This window comes from Lepidochelys olivacea (assembly GCF_965140295.1).
Source record: "Lepidochelys olivacea isolate rLepOli2 genome assembly, chromosome: 20".
Taxonomy (NCBI): Eukaryota; Metazoa; Chordata; order Testudines; family Cheloniidae; genus Lepidochelys; species Lepidochelys olivacea.
This window is the reverse complement of record NC_140430.1, coordinates 5,155,604-5,173,195: the sequence shown is the minus strand read 5'-3', so window position 1 is coordinate 5,173,195 and position 17,592 is coordinate 5,155,604. Positions and strand designations below refer to the sequence as shown.

At 46.4% G+C, this 17,592-nt stretch overlaps 2 protein-coding genes across 4 annotated transcripts in view; one reads left to right on the top strand and one right to left on the bottom strand.

Moving 5' to 3' along the window:
• The window catches only part of PFKM (phosphofructokinase, muscle), a 56,716-nt gene extending 47,685 nt beyond the window's left edge, over positions 1–9,031 (bottom strand). Inside the window, exon 1 of the mRNA XM_084610474.1 lies at positions 8,544–9,031. Within this exon, the coding sequence (XP_084466600.1) occupies positions 8,544–8,658 (115 nt within the window). The 5' untranslated portion in view covers positions 8,659–9,031. The remainder of the gene's footprint in view (positions 1–8,543) is intronic.
• Positions 7,948–17,592, top strand: part of SENP1 (SUMO specific peptidase 1) — a 32,740-nt gene continuing 23,095 nt past the window's right edge. For 2 of the 3 annotated variants that reach the window (XR_014709118.1, XM_084610479.1), the window contains exons 1-8: positions 7,948–8,030; positions 9,779–9,828; positions 11,236–11,366; positions 12,552–12,636; positions 13,149–13,308; positions 14,962–15,121; positions 15,734–15,834; positions 15,926–16,176. Coding sequence is in view for 2 of the 3 variants with exons in the window: in XM_084610479.1 (XP_084466605.1) it covers positions 9,825–9,828; positions 11,236–11,366; positions 12,552–12,636; positions 13,149–13,308; positions 14,962–15,121; positions 15,734–15,834; positions 15,926–16,176 (892 nt within the window). In the remaining variant the exon portion in view is untranslated. Of the gene's footprint in view, positions 8,031–9,778; positions 9,829–11,235; positions 11,367–12,551; positions 12,637–13,148; positions 13,309–14,961; positions 15,122–15,733; positions 15,835–15,925; positions 16,177–17,592 lie in introns of those variants that run through there. The other variant, XM_084610480.1, reaches the window with a different exon arrangement.

Below are 17,592 nucleotides of genomic sequence, written 5' to 3'. Positions count from 1 at the left end.
TGACCACTTAAAAAAATATTGGCCAAAGCCTCTAGCTCCCTACAGTTGTGAAGGAAACCTTCCAAAGGTGAACCAGCTGTTGCAGCAACCCAAACGTTTTAAGGAGCAATTTGAAGAAGGAGAGGGTTCTTCAAGACACTTTCCCTGCTCCTCCAGTATTACAGTACGCTACAGTCTTCAGCTACCTTATGGCAGTGTTTATTTCCCATTCCGAGCCTAAGAAATCCTTAGAAAGCATGTCTGGGGTAACTCATGCAGGGCCACTGCCCACAACATCCTTTCCTGCTGGGTCTACAGGGATAAGGAAACAAGCCGGCAAAGGGTTAAGTGGATGGAGCTCAGATGCAGCTGGGGCTCATTAAGCTACAGGGCCCAGCTGCCATGTATTAAAGGAAGATGGAGGGCTAGATTTTTGGCTCCCCTGAGAAGGGGGAAAGATTGTTGTAATTGCCAGTATTGTCTGGGACAGTTTTCCACAGACTCTGGGGAGGCAGAGAGAGATGGTGTGGGGGAGCTAGGGGGGTCACTGGGCAGCTGGGAGTGGGTGGGAGCAGGGGTTGCTCTGATGGGAGGGGAATCTGTTGGCTTGGGAAGGTGGGGTGGGAGAGGAGGAAGAGTTGGGTAACGGGGGAGTCAGTGGGTGAGTGAGGGAAGCAGGAATGGGTGTGAGTAGACTGAAGGGACAGTGAGCCATTCTGTAGCAGCAGCCCCTCCGCTCCATGGAAACAATTAGTGTAGGCCTTAGACTATGTCATGAGCATATCCTTAGGGCTGCTGGGTGTTGTAAGAGGAGCTATGGAGTGGCATAGCTTTAGCTGCTAGCACTATTCCTGGCAGGGATGGAAGCATCCCCATCCCCATCCCCTCCTGCTACATGGGCTGGGGCAGCAGCTTCCAAGGGTGGGTGTTTTAAACCCCAGGACTGTCCTGGTGAAAACAGCAGAGTTGGGGAGAAGAGATAAGAATTGGGGGGAGCCCCAACCTGTGAGAGGCACGATCACACACTGTTGTTCCTGCAGAATCTGTCTCACAAGGCACACACTGAACAAGGTGGGGGGGGGCGTGTGCAGTGAATGATTCCTGCCTCGTTCTAACCCTTATTTGTCTGTGGTTAACCACTGTGCAGATCTGCTGAGGGCTATCTATAGACTTGCTCTGAACTGACACCGACTGTCACTGAGCATAATCTGGTGCCTGGGATGGATGGTCTATGACGAATGTGGGTGGGGGAACTTGTTCAGCAGAGATTATAAAAATAACTTATTGCAAAAAAAAAAAAAGTGTATTTACACAAAATTTAAATGTATTTTAAAATAAGTAATTTAACTTGATGCACACAGAAAACATTTGATTTTTTGGTAGACAGGCACCACGTGTCCTGCTTGTGACCTTTTCTCTTTACTCCTGATCTACTAAGCGATTTAAAAATACATGTTGCATCCTTCCCACATTCACTGCTGCTATTACATGAATTCTAGCTGAAGCTCCTCATGAAATCAGAGCCCTGCAGTGCGAGGTGCTGGACATACACTTTGTAAGAGACGGTCTCTGCCCCAAAGAGCGTGCTATTTCCCTATTTTACAGATGGGGAAACTGAGGCACGGAGAACGAGCTTGTGATTCAGGAAGATAGCTAAGCATGTGCATCATTTCCATGACTTCAGTGGGACTTCTCACATGCTTAAGTAGGTGGCTGAATCAAGGTCTGTGTGACTTACCTGAGATCAGATGGAGTGCATATGGCAAGCCAGGTCTCCCGAGTCACAATTCATAGAGTTTAAAGCCAGAAGGGACTACTGTGATCATCTAGTCTGACCTCCTGCATATCACAGACCACAGGACTTCCCTTGATTAAGTCCTGTTCCAACTAGTGCATATTTTTAGAAAAAAAATCCAATCTTGATTTAAAAATTTCCAGTTGAGGAGAATCCACCATAGCCCTTGGTAAGTTGTCTCAGTGATCAATTGTCTTCACTCTTGAAAAAACGGAGCCTTACTTCTAGTCTGAATTTGTCTAGTGCTTTAACCACAAGACTCCTCTCTTGCATCCAGCTTGGCCAATGAATGGGGCAGGAGTGCAGCAGTAACACAATGAAAGCCTGTGTTGTGATGGACACAGGATTTGCATGAAACAACTAGTTGGACAATTATGAATAAATGCCCCTGTTATCAAACCAACCAAAATAATGATCAGTTGGCAACAGTTAATAAACAGAGGAAAGTTAAATTAATTGGCTAACATTCATGAACTGCAAATTGAGGGCTTGGCTTTAATCATCACAAACATTCCCCTTGTCAACTGTCTTGGTTGTCTCTCAAGGAAGAGAAGTGTGGTTAGTTGAGGGAGCTCTGCAGTTTGTAAAACCTGCTGGTTTGCATTTATAACCCGTCTTTATTAAGTCGATGCCATCAGCCAGATTTTCTCTGAGCTCCCTTCATGCTCCGAGCTGAAGCACCGGGGCTGGTTGAAAGTTTTCCATTTAAACTGTTCTTTGATGGAAAATTGGGGCTTTAATTAAAAAAATTTCATTAAAAGTGCTGGCTTTCTGCAGGGAATTTTGATATTTAATGAAAAACCTCAATACCTGAAATCCAAAGAGGTTTCACGTTTGGGCTGAAATATTTCAGGTCTTCCACCACTGCCCACTGGAAGAATGCCAAGATGATTAGTCTTAGAAGCCTGACAAAAACTCCTTGAGCAGAGTGGCCTAGAACTCACCAGCATCTGCATGGTGGCATGATTCCTGGGATTCACATACTAAGTAGTTGTGCTAGACTGCTTTCATTCCTGAGAAGGAACCAACTCCTGTACCTAGGTCAGATGAAAAAACCCAGCCTTGCACCCAACTTGCCATGCCTGGGCTCATAACTGAGTGTGAGCTATAGCTCACGAAAGCTTATGCTCAAATAAATTTGTTAGTCTCTAAGGTGCCACAAGTCCTCCTTTTCTTTTTGTGAATACAGACTAACACGGCTGCTACTCTGAAACCAGTGGGAGAGAGTGTGCTAACACAGGACCAGCTGAGTTATCCAGCCAGATTTCAAGGGATGTACACAAGACCAGACCCCTCTTTATCACTATGATTTGATGGCACTCATTTGTAAAGCATTTATCACTGCTGGTTTGGTGGCATGATAGGTCCTGGTACCTAGGAAGGGAAAGGCCAAAGGAACAGCAAACTCACTGACTCGTTATTGCTTTGTCAAACACCAAGTACATTGTCAGTGCTCAAGCTCAATAAATAATAATTAATAATAGGTATTTCCCACACCTGTACCTTTCCATTTGCTGAAATCCCCAAACCCTCCACCTGATATTCCCACTACAACATCTCTCCCTGCTCATCCACTAAAGTGCCACTGTCTCCTACCCTCTGCTGTAATTCCTGCTCCTCCATCCAACTTCAACAAACCTCGCTATCAGGGGGTAGCTGTGTAAGGTCTGTATCCACAAAAACAACGAGGAGTCCGGTGGCACCTTGAAGACTAACAGATTTATTTGGGCCTAAGCTTTCATGGGTAAAAAAACATTCTTCTCCAGATGCATGGAGTGAAAATTAGAGTTGCAGGCATATATATACTGACACATGAAGAGAAGAGTAAGGTAAATATACTGTCTGCATCTGTAATTTTCACTCGATGCATCTGAAGAAGTGGAGTTTTTACCCACGAAAGCTTATGCCCAAACAAATATGTTAAACCTATGCATCCGATGAAGTGAGCTGTAGCTCACCAAAGCTTATGCTCAAATAAATTGGTTAGTCTCTAAGGTGCCACAAGTACTCCTTTTCTTTTTGCGAATACAGACTAACACAGCTGTTACTCTGAAATATGTTTCAATTAAGATCTTTTAATGAATCATTTCTCAGCACCAACATGCCCACTGGCTCCAACCATCCCCCCATCATACACCCAGACCCACTCCATCCAAATCCTCTTCAAATCCCCAGCCTTTCCCCATCCCAGATGTATTCAACCCCGTACCGTGTGCATGCTCAGTTTCCATTCACTTGTTAAAGAAGGGCTAGATTGTGATGTCCTTGCTCACTTTGGGTAGCTTCCTATCCCATCAGCAGCCCCATTATAATCAACCAGATGATACCTGGGGAATAAAGCACTACCAGGTGCAAGCAAGAGTGTACCAATCTGATCCTAAGTGTTTCAGCAACAAATTACTCATCAGTCTGCAAATATCAAACTCCACTAACCTGGTGGCTCTTTTTTTTTCTGGGAGAACGGGAAGAAGGTGAAGAAAAAGAAAACTGCAAAAGCAAGTGACACAGAAATGAAAAGTTTGGACCCAACTACAGAGAGTTCCAATGGAGACCACATAACCGGAAAGTGCATGCTTTCTTCCCTTGTATTTATAGACATTATATCAGCCCACTGGAGCAGCTGCCTCTCCCATGCCTCCCTCTTATTGGCTAATATAAAGGGCATGGCCTTACATTGAAAAGGTTTGAATCACATTGCCTTGCAAACTAATTTTAAAAAACAGGGCCTGATTCCCACTTACACTATGGCCTCTTTATGTCATTCTGGCAGTGTAAAAGTGCCTTGAAGTGGGCATAAATGTCCCACCCACCCCTGCACTGAGAACACCCTCCAGACAGAGGGCCACTGTATTTGATTCAGAACAGAGATAAGGGCTCTACAATAGCTCTACCATTAGCCCACAGCATAGGAAGGAGAAAAGGGGTGTAGGCAGAGTGCACCGCACTGGCCCATAGGAAGCAGAGTATAAGTCAGGACAGCCCCACGGTTGCTCTGACTTACACCATGAGTCAGGCCAGGCACAGCCACAGAATACAGGGAATGCCAAAGTGGCTTCAATCTACCTTAAACTCCCTCCACCCACACACCGTTCCTGCCCCAAGTGCAGAAAAATAACACCAGGCCTATAAAATTTACTTTATTTCAATTATAAATGGTTAATTTCAACTGCTCAGCAAACAAAGTTACAAACAGAATGGTCTCTTGGATTCTCACTGCAGAAAGCACCATCATGATTTGAACAAACAGCAAATCCCTCTTCTGAATCAGGCAGGCAGAAGATTTGAATCCACATCTCCTACCTCCCAGGTGAGTGCCTTAATCACTAAGCTGAACAGTTGTTTGTTCTCTCTGGCCCAATGACAAATTATATTTTTATAGAAAGTGGAAGACCTTCAACAAGAGAGCTTGAGAAGATGACTAGGCTACAGCCTGGTGGTTGGGCTGCTCACCTACATAGGGGAAGATTTGAGTTCAAGTCCCACTGCAAGAGTAGGGATTCAGCCCTGGCTTTTCCATACATCAGGCAAGTACCCTTATCACTGCGATAAAGGTAAACACACAGTTTTCTGCAGCTGAATTTTTTCAGTTTGATTTGATTTAAAAGTTTGCTGGGCAAACCAAGTCCCAATGTGGCATCCTATATGTACCAGGCCATGCTGCCTCAGCAAGCTTCATAGAAGGGGCCAGGTGCTCTGCAAGTTTCCCTCATTTTCACCAACCCCTCCAGCTGAAATATATTTTAAGGAAGTTTCAGTAGAAGTGGGTTTCTGAAAAGCAGCAGGGCTGGCCCACTCCCAACTGGAGAGAGCAGGATAATTTATTAAAGCATGTTGAAAAATAAATTTGTGATGAAAAATTTAGATTTTTCAACCAAACAAAACTATTTTTTATTCTTTTTTTTGGGGGGGGGGGTTTAAATATGTCAAAACTGAACTGTTTTTCCAACACATTTTGATTTTGAACAAAGCTGAAAAATCTCAACCAGCTGTGTGACTTGTATAGCATCCAAATGATAAGTCCTTTGCAGACAAATATGAAGACAAGAAGATAAAGTCCCTCTTCCAAAGTACACACCCAGCTAAAGGCTTCTCTACACTCAAATGTATACTGGTATAAGATAAGACTTACACCAACACAAGTCATTCTGGTCTCACCTCCTGTGTGGACACTCTTCTTCTAGGATGAGTGCCTTCTTTTGGTTTAGTTTATGTCACTGGGGAAGGGGCTGAAGATAAATGGAGAAGAAAAAACAAAACAAAACAAAAAAACAAAAGCAAACCATGCTTATACCAAACTAAAAGTATCCACATGGGGGCTATCCTGGTAGAACTGGTTTCAGAGTAGCAGCCGTGTTAGTCTGTATTCGCAAAAAGAACAGGAGGACTTGGGGCACCTTAGAGACTAACCAATTTATTGGAGCATGAGCTTTCGCAAGCTACAGCCCACTTCCTCAGATCCACGAAAGCTGATGCTCAAATAAATGTGTTAGTCTCTAAGGTGCCCCAAGTCCGCCTTTCCTTTTTGCTGGTAGAACTGCTCAATCTTGCCTGTGACAGCTAGCTAGCTCGACAGCATAATGTGATGCCCGGTGTATTTTCCACTGCAGGCATCCGATGCAGTGAGCTGTAGCTCAGGAAAGTGGATGCTCAAATACATATGCTAGTCTCTAAGGTGCCACAAGGGCTCCGGTTGTTTTTTCTGCGTATGTCGGTGCTCATGGTCTCCCTCGCCCAGGCTGGGCTGCACCGCACCGGGCACCGAACACGGCCGCCCGCGGCTCGCTCCCTTCCGTTCGCAGTTTGGTCTTTCGTGCCACCCTCTCTCGGGGGCGCGTGGGGGGGAAGCGATTTTTAAAGCGAGTTTGGAGGTTCCCTCCCCCCCAACTTCTTAACGTAGCTGCCTCCGCCCCCCAGGTACCCCCAGCTTGCTCTCCGCCGTGGGGCTGCTGCTGCGGCTGCTTTCTCACCCCCCCCCCCGTGAGTGACCCCGCTCCCCTCCCCCGGCAACCAACCTACTCGGAGCCCCTCCCCCAGCACACCGCCCCTCCTCTGATCCCCGGGGCAGGGGGGGGGAGGCACACACTGACCAATCTACGCTCCTCTCCCACCCCCCCCCCAGCACACTGCCCCCCCCTCCTCTGCTCCCCGGGGCGGGAGGGGGTCACACACCAACCAACCTACGCTCCTCCCCCGAGCACACTGCCCCGCCCCTCCTCTGCTTCCCTGGGGGGCACACACCGACCAACCTACGCTCCTCTCCCCCCCCAGCACACTGCCCCCCCCTCCTCTGCTCCCCGGGGGGGCACACACCGACCAACCTACGCTCCTCTCCCATCCCCCTCCCCCCAGCACACTGCCCCCCTCTTCTGCTCCCCTGGGGGGGGCACACACCGACCAACCTACACTCCTCTCCCATCCCCCCCCCGAGCACACTGCCCCCCCTCTTCTGCTCCCCTGGGGGGGGCACACACCGACCAACCTACACTCCTCTCCCATCCCCCCCCCGAGCACGCTGCCCCCCCTCTTCTGCTCCCCTGGGGGGGGCACACACCTACCAACCTACGCTCCTCTCCCATCCCCCCCAGCACACTGCCCCGCCCCTCCTCTGCTCCCCTGGGGGGGGCACACACCGACCAACCTACGCTCCTCTCCCATCCCCCCCCCCAGCACACTGCCCCCCTCTTCTGCTCCCCTGGGGGGGGCACACACCGACCAACCTACACTCCTCTCCCATCCCCCCCCCCGAGCACACTGCCCCCCCTCTTCTGCTCCCCTGGGGGGGGCACACACCGACCAACCTACACTCCTCTCCCATCCCCCCCCCGAGCACACTGCCCCCCCTCTTCTGCTCCCCGGGGGGGGCACACACCTACCAACCTACGCTCCTCTCCCATCCCCCCCCAGCACACTGCCCCGCCCCTCCTCTGCTCCCCTGGGGGGGGCACACACCGACCAACCTACGCTCCTCTCCCATCCCCCCCCCCAGCACACTGCCCCCCCTCTTCTGCTCCCCTGGGGGGGGCACACACCGACCAACCTACGCTCCTCTCCCATCCCCCCCCCGGAGCGGCTAGTCCCACTCTGGCCCCGCCCCCTGAGGGGACGGCGCCAGCGCCCTTCCCGACCTGCCGCGCGCCGAGGCGCTCTCCGAAGCGTCACTTCCGCTACCGCCCGCCGGGCTCCCGCCGTTTCCGGCCGCCTCGTTGCCGGGGTTTGGGGGTGAGGGGCCCGCGCGCTCCGGCTGGTTCCGCTTCCGGTAAGCCCCCCCCGCCGGCCGGTGGGATTCCCCCCGCCAGGCCCCCCCAGGAGCTCTCGCTACCCCCGAGTGCCTCCCATCATGTCCCCCCACCCGCCCCATCCCCTCTGCTTCCACCCCCGTCAGACACCATGACCCTTGGTGTGTCTCCCCCCCCCCAGTCCTCTCCCCCCCACCTTCCCGGCTGGCCCCTTCCCCTCAGGCCCTGGTGGTGTCTCCCCCATAGGTCCCCACCCCTGCTGGTGCTGTGCTCCCTCGCCCCCCGGTAACTCTGCCCCCTGAGTGCCTCCCAGTCTTACCCCCCCCCTGCAAACTCCCCTGTCAGACTGTCTGAGCCCTTGGGGTCCCCCTTCCCCCAGTGTGTCCCCTTGTCGCTAACGTCCCTCTCCACTGCTACTTCCCTTTCTTGCTAACATGCTCCTGAGACCTCATGATCCCATGGTGCTCCCTCTCCCCCCCCCCCGGCAATTCCTTTACCCCCAGTAATTCCTTGTGTCCCACCACTTCCACCACCTGCTAACATCCGCCTGTCGGGTTCCTGCGTCTTCCCTTCAGGCCCCTGCCATGGTGGTTGTGGGCTCCCTTCCTGCCCCGTCAGATGCCTGTCTCTCTCCTTCTCTTTCCCCATTGAACCCTAAATGCACATACCCCTTGTATCTCCCTCTCCGGCTTGCTAACATCTCTCCTGTATCACCACCTGTAACCCCTAACTGCAGGTCTCCCTTTCAAGTACTAGACCTGTCCATTCTTGCTTAACTCTTATGTGCTGATGGGATTGCAAGGTGACATGGCAGCAGCCTTCTCTCTGCCTGAAGACTAGTGTGCACCTGTATGCTCCCTTGCTGCATGTGTCTACATCTTACTATGCAAACAGACTTTCCCTCTAGCAGTCAAACTGCTAGGTCGTTTGCAAAGCTGTTCTTGTTCAAAGCAAATAGATGGGAGATCAAATCCTCCAGCACTGGTTCTGTAGCCAGTCTTATTCCATACTGAACTGGAGAGCAGAAAGAAAAGGAGTACTTGTGGCACCTTAGAGACTAACAAATTTATTTGAGCATAAGCTTTCGTGAGCTATGACTCACTTCATCGGATGCATGCAGTGGAAAATACAGTGGGGAGATTTATATATATAGTGAACATGAAACAATGGGTGTTACCATACACACTGTAAGGAGAAGTGAGCTGTAGCTCACAAAAGCTTATGCTCAAATAAATTTGTTAGTCTCTAAGGTGCTACAAGTCCTCCTTTTCTTTTTGCGAATACAGACTAACACGGTTGCTACTCTGAAAACTGTAAGGAGAGTGATCACTTAAGGTGAGCTATTACCAGCAGCCCCTGTCAGAGGGGAGAGTGCATACCTGTGGTCTAGAGAGCCTGCTGGCCTATGTCGTTGGTGATGTGAGTGCAATTTGTTGCATTTCAGAAGCATTCTATAGGAGTTTATATAGTGGTATCTGGTAGACCAGATGAGAAATAGGACTGTCCCAGGAATGAGGCGGGGGCAGTCCCTGGCATGTGGAAAAGATGGCAGCTGCCAACATTTAGTGAAGAAAAATGGGTGCACAGCGTAACAGACTGAGATGGAAGCTCTAAAACCTTTGGGTAGCAAGTTCCATCTCTCCTGCTGTCCCTGTGTTCTTTTCATTCAGAGAAAGTTAGTGTCTGCTTGGACATCAGGTTCATACTTGATTTGGCTATTTGAGGTCTTTTGTGTTGTGTGAACCGTATTCTTTCCCTTCCTTTTCAGTTCCCTTGAGTTTGTCGTCAGCATCAGTGATGTGAGCAGTCTGGAAATGGGTAAGTGCTTGTGCATTTCTGCCAAATGAGAGGGTATGCTGTCTCTAGGTGTGTACAGGACCAAACTCAACAGGGAATCTGAGTGCTGCCTTGACACACCCAACCTCTGGAATTCTGTGTGTTTTGCCTGGGCCTTATGTCTGTGTAACATCATGTAAAAGAAACTTGCAGCTGAAATGTTCTTGCATTTTCACTGAGGAAGCACAATAAGCTGTGTCTCATTTCCAGGCACTTCTGCTGCCTCTAGCTTTTGGTATGAACTAGGAGCAGGCTTGTTATGAATGATAGAGCACTTTCAGTCCCATGTTTGTTTATTCCTCATGTTGTTTAAATTGTATCGAAGGATCAATATCAGTTCTGTGCTGTAGCAAACTTGAGAGGGAAAAAAGGGCCAGATTCTGCTATCAGTTACACTAGTATAAATTGGGAGTAAGTGTACTAAAATCGGTGGTATAAGAGGATATAAATGAGAGGAGAATCATGCCCATAAATGTAAAATAAGGATATTAAAGCACATGGGATAGTGCAAGATCAAGACTAAATGTCTTAATCAGTGAGGCTTTCATTGCTTCATGTGTGAGACTGCTTGCTGCTAAGAAGGTTTCCAGATAACCTAAATTTTCTGTCCCGTAATTTCCCCTAGATATAGCCCCATGTATCACCCTAAATAATTCCTCTCCCTTCTTGGCATTTACACCCTTTAATTAATATTAGTATTTCAGTAGTGCCTAGAGGCCCCAACAGAGGTTAGGACCCCATTGTCCTTGACACCGGACAATGGGGTCCTTTCTATTGAGATTGTAAACTCTTTAGGGCAGGGAATCGTCTCTTACAATCAAAGGGCAGGAGGCAATATAGAGGCACAGATTTGGGCAAGGTCACACAGCAGGGCAGGGGCAGAGCCAGGAATAGAACCCCATTGTCCCGATTCCCAGTTCAGTGCCCTACCGACTAGATCAGGCTGCTTCTCATATTCTAGCATGTAGATGGTTCTTACCTATCTAACAATTTTATCATCTACTGGTGAAAATTGCATAAGAGCTGGGTGTTTTTTTTATTATTTTATCATCATTATAAAACTTCTATTGGCTTCTTTAGAGTCTTTGTATCATTTATGAAGGAGGTATTAATGATCTCTGAGGATTAGAAGCAAAAAAGGTTACAAAACATATTCAGGTGTTTCCATGATGTGTGGGGATGTTTTCTAGGTAGAGGTAGAAAAGTACTATGCCTTTGTTTTGGGGTTACTGTTTCTCCTTGGTTTTTGCAATATGTTCAGGTGCTTTTACTAAATCATTCACTGGCATTAGCTGGACAGAAACTTTTTTAAAGTGAGATTGCATGGAAAATGCCTGCTTCATTGGAGAGCCCTTTGTGAGAATTGAATACAGAGCTGTGTTTTCTCAGATGAGATTGCTGATCCTATGAGGATGGAAGCTGGTGACGCAACGTTGGCTAATCACAACTTGATATTCAAGGCCTTTCCTCTACAACAGACTGCTATTCCAGGGGATCAGCTTTCACAGTCTGATGACAAGGTTTGGGATCATTTACTCTTTACTCATTTACAACTTCACATCTGTCAATTCAGGTTGCTGAAATGCATCGTTTTGACTTAATGTTTCTGTTGGTCCGATTTATTTTTAATGTTCTGAAGAGCTAGTTTCAAAATGAAATCCCTCCTTAAAACTCTTTTCTGCTGTGATGTGTACAAGACATTTCACAGTAATTAGGCAACTGATATGCTGTGACAGCTGCTGTTCATGTTGACTGGTTTTGTCTCATTGTGTCCTTGTGCTTTCCCTGTCTATACATCTATCCACTTGTGGTCTCTTGTCTCACACTCAGATTGTAAGCTACTTGTGGCAGGGGCGGTCTTTTTGTTGTGTTTGTGCAACACGTAGCACAGTGGGTCCTGATCCGTGACTGGAGTCCTGTGGTGCTGCCACAATGTATAAATGATAATACAGTGATGCAGAATAGTCTTTGAATTCTAAAATCTTGCACATTTGAAATTGCAACCTTTTTAGTATTTGTAGTACAGTAGCATCTGAAGCCTGAGCTGTGTTTTGCTAAGCACTCTCTGAAAATATAACAAAAAAAAAAATCTCTTGCACCAAAGAGTGTACAGTCTGTGTTTACTGATCAATGTAGAAAGCTATACTTGCATGTGTACACACACGCTAATATTAATATATCATGTGAAAGCTACACGCATAGTCTGTGGAAGCTACACACATATGGATGCACACAAATATATATTTTGTGAAAGCTATACCCTTGTATGTGTGTACACACTCTCACATATATCTTATGGAAGCTACACAAAATTGCGTACCCTTATTTTTGAGACAACTGTGCACTTGCAAGATAGTTATGAAAATTTACCAGCTTAAGTACAAAATCTGGTTGCCTGCCCCATACTGTGGTGATGATAAACTTAATATTTTACTGACATCTCAAAAAAAAAATAATAAAAAAAGTTCACCCCAGAAGGGTAGAATTTTGCAAGGCTGCCTGTGGATAGAGCCATCTCAAAAATTTGCCAAGTTGTCAGAAAAGTGTTGACATTATATTACAACTCATCCTATGATCACACTGTCGTAGATTAGTAAGTTGCAGAAGATATTAGAGTAGTGTAGCTTTATTTTTCATGTCCCAGTGTCATTTTTCTTTAAATAGTAACCTTAACAGTTAATAATTTTGATTTTCTTTTTGTGTAGTTTTTACCAAATAAGTTTGGCAGTTTGGAGAGATCTTTTACATGCTCTGCGGGAAGTGCATTATGCAATCCAAGTAACTACTCAGGTAAAACATGCTTATTTGGAATCAGTTCAGTTACACAGGAAGTGTCTTTCTAAGTGCTCAGAAATTATAGCCTTGCATTAAAACACTTTAGCTCAGGCTGAGCTGGCACCTCCTGCTCTGTCACTCATAATATTTTCTCAAATATTGTCTTAGGCTGGGATTTGCAAAGGGAGTTAGGGCCAGGTTCCTCTGAATATCCCATTTTTTCACCCCAGGACTGAGTTATGTTTTTGGAAAGTTAGAATAAAATCTTTACAGCCATTTGAGTTGTGCAAGTTTTGTTTGTTTTTGTTTGTTTTGGTTTTTTTGAGGGGGGCATGGGGAGTGTGGATATTTCTAAAAGCATCCTTCAGGCTCTGATCCTGCAAGCTGTTCCATATGGTTGAATTCTTACACATGCAGACAGTCACTGAAGTCAAGTGATACCTGAGGTCCTTTAATATTTAATGCTGAATAGTTGGAGCTGAGTATGTGGGCTCTTTATTTACTGTTCAATATTTCTCTCCCGGCAGAAGTTCCATCCTCTGAGAGTTACCGGGTGTCGGGAGAATTGAGAATGTTGGGACCAAGTGCCAACGGACAGTGGAGGGGTTTGGTACCCACCCTGGGTTCTATGTTACAGAAACCTAGAGTGAGTCGAAACTTGTATCTCGACACTCGCAAAACTCCAAGGTGTGTATGGTTCTGCTCCATCTTTAACATACTTCCACAGGATCCTCATTAGAAACCATTCATTTAAGTTGTGTGTTGTGGAGTTTTTACTGCCCCCTCTGACACTCAAGCAGCATCTTTTAAAAGCCTTTGATAAGCAATCCCAAATCTTTCAATATCTTAACAAAGTTCAATATAGCATTGAATGAGTGGTGATTTGGTGTCTAATGTGACTCTGCTTTTGCGTCCTCATAGAGGACAAGGTCCTCCTGGGCTCTAACTGCTGTCTGCATACATGGTAGATATATCTGAAAATCTTTTCACCACAGCGGTATAATTTGTCATCTTTAGAAAGTTTGCATAGCATAGCCTTTTTGGGGGGGAGGGGCCCTTCACACAGATCCTTAAGGTCCCAATCAAATAATAGTTGGAGAAACATTCTCCATGACTGCGTTATGGTCATTCTTTGCCATTCCATTGTCACTTGGCAGCCAATGGGGGGGAAAGGCGGGAGCAGGGTGTCGGGGGTGGGGGAGTAGTACGAGAGACTCAGAAGGGAACAGGTTTAACCCAACTTTGAGTGCATTTAAAAATTTCCTTTTAGACCTTATCTGAACACACAAGTTGTGACACTTTCACTATATCAGTCTAGTTAAAACAGTACAACCCCCTTTAGAATGGAGGTATTTATGCCAGTATAAACCTGCCTTCTGCCAGTGTACCTTATTTCCATATAAGGCAGCTTTATACTGGTATATGTATTCCATGCTAGGGGCTGTACTGGTATAATTATATTGCTTTAAAAAAGCACATCTCTAACAAAGCTATACCAGTACAAAAACTTAGTACTGTGAACAGATGGGAATTCCTACAGAGTAGCTATTGAAACTATATCTGAATTGCAAAGTGAGGTCATGAATTACTCTCTGGAGCCCGAGATGAGAGAGATTGGAAAAAAGTATGACTAGGTGAGAACAAGACCAGTGAAGCAGCTGTTAATTCTCTTGTCTGACCAGCAGCAATGGAGATACCTTCCATCTTAACTTTCAGAATTGTGTTTTAATCAGGATCATTGTGCCATCTGGGGGCCAGACTTTTAAACTGTACTTAAGTGTAAAATCAGCTTAAAGGGGTGCATGTGGGGTCTGTTAATTTTAGATTGTTTTTAATTTCACAAAATGCCAGTTTCTGATCAATCCCCCTTTAAAGAAGATGGCCAAATATTTTTTTTTTTTAAAAAGCATTAAAAGTTCTAAGGGTTTTCCTGCATCCCTGTTGATGTTCACAAGAATCATCTGGGTAGGCCGGAGATCAACAGTCCCAAATGGAGGCCAGCCCCTCCTGTCCCCCTCTATGTGCACATGCCGGTGGCAGCAGTGAAATGTGGTCTCTGTGCATTTAAACACCATCCCAGGTCCTTGGAGAGAAGAGTGGAGAATCCAGTTTCTTGCTGTGTCCCTAGGCTCTCTTTGCTCCCTGATCTACCTGGGGGGAGAGTTTCTGTTGCATTCTTGCTGCATACAGGAATCTAGGGAGAGAATAAAAGGGTTGTTCCAGCCCTGCATCAGTCTCCTTTTTCTCCCAGGCTCTTTGAGGGGGTTTCTGGGAAAATGTATACGTGTCTGTGATTGTAATGCTTATTTTGTAGACTAACATTCTGTCCTCTTTCCACAGTGGAATGTCAAATAGTTTTGTAGGGAAGTCAAACCATCATTGCCACATATCTGCCTATGAAAAAACGTTTCCAATCAAGCCCGTTACAAGTCCCTCATGCCGTCGCAGCCTGCTGAGCCCCAAGAAAACCCAGAGGAGATTTGTCAGCACTGCAGAAGAGGTAAGAACAAGCAGTGGAGACTTAAGTTTGAATACAAGAACTTCCATTGGGTAGCACTGTATGCTGCTGTCTGGGATGTTCAAGTGCTCCTTTCTTCCTGAACTCCAACCCATACCCCTTTCAAAATCGTGCTGCAACCGGAGTGATAACTTCCCCTTGAGATCTCAGGAGGGGGAAAATGACGAGAACCTCAGGAGACCTGATTTGGCCCCTCCAGCCTTGTGAGATGTGAAGAGGTTGAGCAAGGGTTCCTGTGCACTTTGAAGACTAGAGTCAACATTCCCCTTTATAGATGGAGTAGTGCCGGCATCTGAAGTACTTTCAGTTTCCATTAGGCAGAAGTTCGGACTGCAGCCTTACTCCTGTGGAGTTTGCAAGCTCTGCCATCAGTCTAGCCCTGGTAGCTCTCTGATCCTGTGGCGCTTAAGTTCTGTAAGTTCCTGAGACCCCCGGGGTGTGTGTGTGTGCCGGGTGTCTGCTCCAGCAGAGTGTATGTAATCCACAGTGTCTGTCTCTGCTCCTGTTCACTTACTATTATTGATCGTGTTTGTATTTGTTAAGCCTGACTTGAGTCTTAGGGCAGTGGTGAAGTGTCTGCTTATTTCTCTGCAGACAGTTCGAGAGGAAGAGCGAGAGATCTACAGGCAGCTGCTTCAGGTGGTCACAGGAAAACAGTTCTCAACATCCAAGCCAGCCTCGCCTTTCCTCCACCTGTGAGTATATGAAATACCCTCCCCAACTGAGGGTCAGTACCATGGTGCAATTCTTCTTCTTTGGGAGCTTTAATTTTCTGTTTGTGTGTAGGTCCAGATGTTTGAGTTCCAGTAAAAACGTAGTGAAAGAAACCCCATGCAAGAATGCAAAACCATTTGAAATGTACAGCCTCGCTCCAGGCTGCCAGTCAGCTAGTGTTCTGGGAACACAGGAGCAGCCATCACACAAGCCACCACCGTACCCTGTATCCAGTTATCCATCAAATGTAACTTTTGAGTCCGATAATACCAGCACTCAGCATCAGCAAGATAATCTACCAGCATCCAACGCCCAGTCTGAAGGTAAAAATACACTGAGATCAACTAAATGTATAGGTCAGAGATCGCCTTTTTGTTCTGTTTCCCCACTCCGCAGCGCCAGGCACAATGGGGCCCTGGCCCATGACTGGGACTCTTAGGCGCTACTGCAATACATGTAACAAATAATGGTTTGAATAACATTTTAAACCAGAGCTCACTGCTCGCTTTCATCCCAAGTTTTGCTTGCGGGTCACAGACTTGGATCTAATTTATTTCCCTAGTGGGAGAGGAGGGGTAGGTCCTGTTCTGTCCTTGTAGTTGCTTTGCTGAATTGTAGGAGCAGCAAATGTGTGAAGACCAGTTAAATCGCTTCCTTGTTCAAAATGCCTAAAAGGTAGATGTCAACATAAGCATATCTTTGTGGTCCTTGGTAGCGATTGCTATAGTGAAGGTCACAAATAGCTTCTGTTATAATTCCCCATTTCTGTAACTTCTGGAAAGGTTCACCTTTGCACTGATATTTCCAGGCTTGAGTAAAATATCCAAATCTGATTTAGGAGCCATTGAGAATCAATGGGACTTAGGCTCCTAAGTCACATAAGTGCTTTAAAAATGTTTACCCATGGCTTTTGCCTGAAGGAGATTATAAGAACGGCCATCAGACCAAAGGCCCATCTAGCCCAGTATCATGTCTTCCAACAGTGGCCAATACCAGGTGTCCCAGAGGGACTGAACAGAACAGGTAATCATCAAATTATCCATCCCCTGTCACCCATTCCCAGCTTCTGGCAAACAGAGGCTAGGGACGCCATCCTTGCCCATCCTGGCTAATAGCCATTGATTGGACCTATCCCCCATTAATTTATCTCGTTCTTTTTTGAACCCTGTTATGGTCTTGGCCTTCACAGCATCTTCTGGCAAAGAGTTCCACAGGTTGGCTGTGCGTTGTTTGAAGAAATACTTCCTTTTTGTTTTAAACCTGCTGCCTCTTAATTTCATTTGGTGACCCCTTAGTTCTTGTGTTCTGAGAAGGAATAAATAACACTTCCTTAGTTACACTTCCTTAGTTACTTTCTCCACACCAGTCGTGATTTCATAGACCTCTATCATATCCAATTTTAGTCATCTCTTTTGCAAGGTGAAAAGTCCCAGTCTTATTAATCTCTCCTCATATAGTTATTTTTCTTTTAAATTGGAGCAAATCCCTAGGCATTTTGGGGCAATGTGCTTGCCAGTATGGAAAATAATTTTCTTCTGAATATGTGCAGCAGTGCATGTTTCCAAATGTCTGCAGTTGGATTATTTGAAAATCAGTTCTTTTTGGAAAAAATTAGCCAAGTGCTTGCTACTTTTGTAGGGCCATGCCTTGGCCAGATTTCAAGTTTGAGTGACATTTTCAAAGTCTCCTAGGGAGCTGGGTAGCCAAGGAGAGATGATTTTCAAAAGCACAAATGAGAG